Source organism: Halyomorpha halys, unplaced genomic scaffold, assembly GCF_000696795.3.
Source record: "Halyomorpha halys isolate HHAL.00 unplaced genomic scaffold, Hhal_1.1 Scaffold597.1, whole genome shotgun sequence".
Taxonomy (NCBI): domain Eukaryota; kingdom Metazoa; phylum Arthropoda; class Insecta; order Hemiptera; family Pentatomidae; genus Halyomorpha; species Halyomorpha halys.
Window position 1 is genome coordinate 163,809 of NW_027112846.1, and position 8,051 is coordinate 171,859.

Here is an 8,051-nt window from a genome sequence, read left to right on the forward strand (position 1 = left end):
TCATATTATATTTTATTATATCTTACAGAAACTGTGTAATTGATATTCTTCTATAAGTAACAAATTGATAGTACAATAATCTTGAACTGAATTATTTAAACGATATATCTATTGGATATATAAATATACCTTCTATATTTGACAAAATGTTACGTTGAACACAATATAAATTCCTGTCCAGTTACTATAATATAGTATAGAATTACTTCTAGTACGGCACTATTTGAACTTTGGAAAGCTAAGAGTTCTATTATTATTATATGCTATGTAATTATTTGGTGACCAGGTATATTTCATAAACTTATGTTAGTCAATCATAACAATAGGTCATTAGTGGAAGGATAGCAGCATTGTCAATAATATTGATCCGTCTAAAATTTTAAATATTTTGAAAATTAAATATCAATTTATTAGGTTTCTAATATGCTATTCATTTGTGCCAGTTAACATCTCAAGGTAATCAATTATAAAGTGTAATCATGAAATAATGCACCATTCATTTTACTTTACAGGCCTTTATCTCTATTTTTCAACCCAACTATGAATTCATTATCCAATTGATAAAATACCAAAATGGGAATTCAATGCCTAATTAACAATGATTTTTTTTTTTATATATATTGTTAAATTTTTGGTTGAGTTAAATTGTTTAAGTACTTCATAATTTTATTTATACATACCTTAATAATAATAACTTGTTATATATAATACCTTGTTATATTAAGGTTTGTATTATTATAATTCTAAAACTGATATTTGCCAATCATAATTCTCAAGTTTATATTATTCTTATATATGTATTTATAAATAAGAATAACATTATTATTGTTTATTTATTATTATTTATGTATTCATCATTTATTTATGTCAGTTTGCGTTATTCTTGGAGTTTGTTAATTTTTTCTAATATTTCGTTCTTCCAATCCTTTAAATAGTTCTCAACAATGTTAATTAGAAATAAAGTCCTCCACATTGATATGTCCTTCCACTTATTCCTTGGTTGTCTGCGTGGTCGTTTTCTCTCAGTCATTGCCTCCCAAATACTTTTTGAGAGTCTATTGATTGGGATTCTTTGTGCATAGTGGAACCACGCCAATTCTTTTCTATGTATATTTTCTTTAAGCCGTCCCTGACCTGTTTCTTTTGTAATTCCTATATTCTCATTTGGTCAAATCTAGTTTTACCAAGAGCTTTCCTCAAATATTTCATTTTTATGGTTTGAAACTAGGAATGAAGATTTGTTTGTACACCGTCATCTTAATTTTCAATTCCACTTCTCTTTTGTCATTTATTATATTATGGAGTAGGTTGTACAGATTTGTTACTTTCCCTATGCACTGGTTAATCTCAGAATCCAACCTCCCATCATTACTGATTTTGACTCCATGATAATGGTACACATCAACCTGTTCCAGATTCAAGCCTCACATTAACTTGTTCCCTAGTACCACTTTTAGACACAACCATATAGTTAGATTTTGTTGAGTTAGTGGTCATTCCTTTTCAGCTTCCTTCCATGCTTGTAGTGCTTCTTGTAAGACTCCTCTATTTTTTGCAATAATGAGGATACCATCGGCAAATAGTAAATTGTGGTTATATACAGGATCCATTTTCAAATTTTCCACTTTCAGTTCTGGGCTCCTTTGTTTAGCTTCCAATATTATTCTGTCCATAAATATTAAAAATAATATTGGAAATAAGCTGTCCCCTTGTTTCACTGCTGTTTCCATTTCAAATTGGTTTGATTTATTGCTATTGAGCATAACTAATCCATATACATTTCGATGCAAGCTATAGATTGCTTGGTTAAAGTTAATGGGAAATCTTTTATCTTCCAATGCTAGTTTGAATTCTACCTGGGGTACATTATGAAACACACTTGAGAGGTCTGGGAAGTCTTTCAACAAACTTAACCATCATACAGCGAAGTGTGAAAATATTGTTCTGTATTTGTGGGCCAGGTCTGAATGCTCCCTGTTCTTCCTGAAGCTCATATTCTACACTTCTTCTAAGTCTTCTTTTTAATATTCTTGAAAACAACTTCAGAGAAACGGATGAAAGGCATATGGCCTGATAATTTCCACACTCTACTATAGAATTATTCTTGTGGATTGGAATGATGATATTATTTTCCCAGTCTGTAGGGATCTCCTTCTTTTAGAATGCTTTGTTGAAAACATTTAGTAACCACCTTTGTTCTTGGTATCCACAATTTTCAACTGTGATACCATTAACACCAGCCTTTATTGTTTTTGGTTTTTGCCATTTCTAAATCCCAATCCTCGATAAGATTCTTACTAACAAAATTTAATGAAAAAAATCTGCCCATTCTTTCAAAACTTTAACTTATTTGGCAATTAACTGTCAAATACTAATACTTCTTACCTACCTTCCATATTGCCCACATAATCCCTTCCCAGTGCTCCAAAACTTCCTTTTGTCCTCAACATAGCTTGCTTCTATTTCTTTACCAATTTCAACCAAGGTTGTCTGTTTAGCCATCTTCATGGCTTACTTTACCTCTTTTCATTGTTAATACTTATATCACCAGTGCTATTAGTCTGTAGATATTTGGTCTGCACTTCTTCAGACCACCACCTCTTCTTTTGAGAATCTAAGGCAGTTCTCTTAAATTTTTTCTTTGTCAAATTGACTGGCCACAGGTTAAATGGATTCTCCTTTATATCCACTTCCCTCAGTGCTTGCTCTAATCTCACTTTCATATTCTTCTCTTTTATCCTGACTTAGTAGCTATTCAATGGCAATCCTCTCATATTTCTTATAATTCTTGGTCCTTGGAATCTTAATTCTAGAGCCTAAAAATAGTAGGCAGTCTTAGTTGACTTTTGCCCCATATTTAACATTTACAACCATGACCTCACTGAAGAAAAGCTTGCTGTATATGAAATAATCTCTAGTGCCTTTTGGTTTCTTTCGTCAGCCTTAAAAGTTATTTGGTGAATTATTTTATGTGAAAAAAGAAGAAAAAGGAATTTCCAATATAGAGTTCATTAAACAAACAGAATTTGGCAATTTTCTCTCCACTTTCATTAACACTCGGTCACCCCTTCTTCCAAATTTGGATCTTTTTCTATTCTAGCATTCCAATCTTCTTGCACAATTACAAATTCATTTTGATTTCTTGTTTCATACTGATGTTTTTGCAAGTCATTGTTATTATTTACTGGTATATATTTGTACACATTTGCCTTATTTACATATTTTAATAAAAATCACTTTGCATAGTTTCTTCTAATGGTTATTAATAGCTGTCTCTTATTTCATTATATCTTGATCAAAATGGAATTTTCACTTATCAGTGGTTCATGCTTGGAAAGATTATCTTAATTTGTAAATGAAGGAGATAGGTTCAGTCCTTATCTTTGGGTTTGAGTCAAAAGGAGATAACAGGGAGAAAAAAAAACTTTTAAATGGTTCCAAGATGTTTCTGATAATGGCATGGTTTTTTAATCAAATCATTAATTAATTTTTTTTTAACCTTATTGAACCTACTTATTACATTTATTGCTTATTTGAAAATTCATTAATAATAAACCTAATTATGAGTTAGGAGGAGTTTTTTTTGTGAGGCTACTTATGGGTGTAAATAACGAATTAATTTTGTTCATAATATTAACAAACCAATTTTATACGGACTTGCTGAACACTTTAAAAACACTTGGCTACAGTTTATTCCATTAATGAAGTTATAGTAAGAAAATGTGTAAGATTAATTATATATTGAAAGAGCTAACTTCGAGTTAGTACTTTCACTAAAAAAAATGTCCAGCTAGTTACTTGGTATGGGTATGAAGTTTTCAATATTATATTTAATGATAAATTAAATTAATATTATATTCATATAAGTTTCCTTTTAGTTTACATCGAGTGCTCTATAGTTTAAATCAATGGTAACCAACAAAATGTTTTCTATTACTCCCTCCTCCAATTGCTTTAATAGTAAGGGGCCCCTATATCCTAAATATTGTAAAAATTGTTTTCTCTCATAATGCCACATATTACAATAATGAATATATATTTGGACATATTTCTTTACACTGTGTGTGTGTGTGTGTGTGTGTGTGTGAACCTCGGTAAGGTCATTGCTTTACTCATTGTCACTGTTATACTTTCTTTTTGTTTTTACCAGACAATAATTAAATTTTTTAAAAAAATATTTTGGATTATTCAAATATCATAGAAAAAATCTCCATTCAACGGATAACATTTGTGTGATTAACTTTTTTGGCTTAAATTAGAAACTAACTCATTGTGTGGTTGTGTGCTCTCTACAGTCTTCTACTCAAAATTCTCTACCCAGTATTCGCTCACTAATTTTATTATAGTTTTGAATCATGTTGGAACAAACTGGTTTATAATGAAATCGATATTAATTTTTCTTGTGCCAAAACATTTACAAACTTAATGGACGGGTAAGGCGACAGTTTCTTTTCCACTTTCTTGACATAAAGATTCAACTATACAAGTAGTATTAAACATGAAATATATTTTTAATGTCATGGTGAGTTCTGTTTCGATAATTTAATGGTACAAGAATTTGCTAATTGTACAACTTCTATTGAACTGAACGTATGAGGTGGTTCATTTCAATTTTTTCAGAAATATGGATCCTGGAAAGTTTAAAAAAAAATTTGAAAAAAAAAAGAAAGAGCAGCAACAGCAACTTTTAAAGGATCAATTATCAGCCATGCTGCACAGTTTCTTTGCAAATGACGAAGAGAAGAAAGAAGAGTCTGATGATGAAGAAGATAGCAAATTAGAAGAAGGTATATTTTTCATAAATACTTACCAAAAGTCATATTGTTTAGCTTGTCATTATTATACAATAATACAATAAATATTATTTTTTGGTTACAGCCATTGGAGGTTGGGATGATAAAGACGAGGGATCTGTTGCAGCAGATCAAATTAAGTATGTATTTTAACTTCTTAAAATGTTATATTATTCATTTAATTACATATATATTTTTTAAATATTAGTTGTTAATATAACACTGTTTGTATCTATGTATGTATAGTTGGTAGTAACGTCCTAAATGCTATGTATTAAATATTGGATATTTTATTGAGCATTGATTAAAGTATATAAGGGAAAAACAGCTGTAAAATATAATTTATATTAAAAATAGTATTACATTTTTTTTTTTTAAAAACATCAATGGCCAAAACAAATAGGTTTAAAATTCTTAACATATAATGATCCAGAATTGTACGCACAGGGGCGACATTACTGTTATTCTTAGTGAGCAAAAAGAGCTTAAAATCTGAAATTTCCCCATTTGGTATTATTGAATTTTTCCTACAATATATTGTAGAATATTATACTTTTCCAACCTTTTTCGAATATAAAATTTTCACTTCCATGTTAGGAATGTAATTCTAGACAACAATAGTATTTTTTTTCACACATTACATCTACAAAATTCCTATTTGTTAAATTCAGAGGAAGTGATATTGGTTTTAATTTTTGGCAACTCTTTTTGTAAAACGTTTCACCGAAATTTTTGCAGTTTATTTATATGGGTGTCGGAAATATATGGCCCAATCATTCCTCAAGTCCATGTCCCTCTTATCGTTTGAAAAATGTAACCATCTATTTCTTGCTTTGGTTCATTTCTGTCAAAATCCTACATGTTCCTAAAAAAAAAAAAATAAAAAAAATAAAAAAATTCTAAATGACCCTTCCATCCTAGGAAGAGAACTTAAATTCATCTTATTATTTAACAAAATTCAGATTAAAAAACCTACTCCTCGACCGCGTGAATGTCCCAAACCATCGTCGTGTTGGTTCATGATGACGTCTCTGTATAGTAAACAATACAAATAAAATAGTATTAAATGACAAGTATATTCTCATTCACAATTTGATTTTGATTTAGTAAATTTTATTGTATAGGCTTATTGAATGGATTTTCCTATGTACGATTATAGTAATTATTCCATTTGAATGTTTCAGGAGCAAGGGGATTAGCTTTGACACAACATGCAATGACTATTTTGAAGAGAATATAGAGAGGTTGCTCGATGACAACCTCTCTTTAATCAAAGCCAACCGCTTCATTCCTATGGAAGAGGCTGATGAGTTGAGCGATGTAGATTTATCTGAAAATGATGAAGATGATATTGATGAAGGTACAAGTTTTGTTTTATAGAATTTCAAGGACATACATTATAACTGTTCATTTTAAAAAGTATAAATAGTTCGAAACTTACTGCTTAAAGGAGGAAACTGAGTTAGGAAATAGCATGGACTGTTTACAGAATTTAAAACAGCCACTCTCAGCGGAACAGGCCAAATATGAGCGATGTAAGAAAGGCTTGAGCTCGGAATTTGTTTACTTATTTTCTTATAATGATTATTATTGTTTTATTATTTGTTTATTTTTCTTATTTGAATTTCTGCTGTGTATGAGTTTAATTTAAAATAAACAGTAATATGTATAATGCACACATTGTCTTCACTTAGTATCCTATGTTCGGTTTCTGTTTTTAAAGTATCCTTTCATAGGGTTAATGTTTGATAAACATAATGTCAAAAGAGAAAACAAACAGATACACACAAACATGCAAATATATATAATATAACGATATAAATAACATACCGCTTCCAAGAAAGAATCTTAAATCATAATTTATAGTTTCTGGGGAAACAACTCGGAAGTTTTTAAGATCTCAATGTAAAGAGAGAAGATTTGAAAAATTGATTTTGTCATTTATGTTTTTTGATATACATTTAACGAATCAAATTTAAGAGGGACCTTTTCTATTTTTGTGGTCATGGCAAATTATTTTTGAGTTTGGACATTTCCATGTAAATCAGGTTAGGAACTGAAGTTGTCATAAAGTACTTCATGAATGCAATTAGTTTTCAGAGATAATTTGGAAATGCGAAGTTTTGCATTAGGACATTGTAACATTAATGGAATAATATCTAGAATTGATTTTAAATGAATACATATATATTTTCTATATACATAATACAACAGTTTGACTACATCTTTGACTTGAAATAAATTACTTTTTTGATTATCCAGAAAACAAAACAATGCTGACAATTTTACACAGCACAATGAGTGTAATCTCCTATAACATGTCTATTGAATTTTTCAGCATTGTCTTCTGGTAAATATTTAAATTAATGCTCTGATTTATAACAATATCACTCGCTTGTAAGTGACCTCCTTAAAAAAAATAAATAAAAAATACAATATAGCATGAGAGAACAAAATTTTACAACAAACTAATTTGAAAACGTTAGTTTGATCTCTGCCTCATCTCTCTGTGCTTCCTTTCAGCGGTCCTCTGTCTTTCATATTTCCTCCCTTCATCAGTTTTCTTCCAATCTTTAACAGGCTTCTTAGCCTCAGATATTGTACGATTACGTCTTCTGCAATGATAGTAATCTATGAAGTTCAGTCAAGCTAAAACTGTAAGTCAATGTTACAAAACATTAGGAGTTTCAGCATTTGTGGCAACTTCAGCCGACAAAATCTTTTCCTTGTTCAGAGAAAAAATGTTTTCGTTCATTAGTTCATACTAAGTAATGGGATTTTCTGCTAGAGCCAAGGTTCATGACAAAGATTCTACATCGCCCAGGGTTGAGAAAGGGAGGAGACTAAGAATAATTATAGCATATTAAGTATTTTGTTAGAAAAAAATTGAAATTTGTTCGATTACAGTACATTTTTTTTATATTTGAAAGAAAAGACAAATTATTAATGTACTAAAAATAAACGTTTTTCTTAAGAAAATGCCTACATTTCTCATTCCTTTGCGCCATTTATTTACTTTTTTAATTAATAACGAGAAAAAAAAACTTATATGAATGAAATTTGTTGACTCTGTGCTGTACTGTACGCGCTTAGTAATTTTGGTGAAAGAACAACCGCCACCAAACAGCTTTTGAAATTCAAAGATTTTAACTATCCTCTTCTCACCGAATCCCAAACCTGGACCAGAACTGACGAACAAAAATCGCAAACCTTTGGACAACACCTTTCTAAAACCTTTATTCCGCATCCCGATATCCT

General features: G+C 29.9%; 1 protein-coding gene across 2 annotated transcripts in view; it reads left to right on the plus strand.

Annotated features, from left to right (window-relative positions):
- Positions 1-4,620: 4,620 nt before the first annotated feature.
- LOC106684646 (uncharacterized) overlaps positions 4,621-8,051 on the plus strand; it is a gene marked incomplete at its 5' end in the record, with an annotated part of 28,460 nt that continues 25,029 nt past the window's right edge. For both annotated transcript variants that reach the window (XM_067050575.1, XM_067050576.1), the window contains 3 exon segments: positions 4,621-4,787; positions 4,879-4,933; positions 5,978-6,153. In XM_067050575.1, coding sequence (XP_066906676.1) covers positions 4,625-4,787; positions 4,879-4,933; positions 5,978-6,153 — 394 coding nt within the window.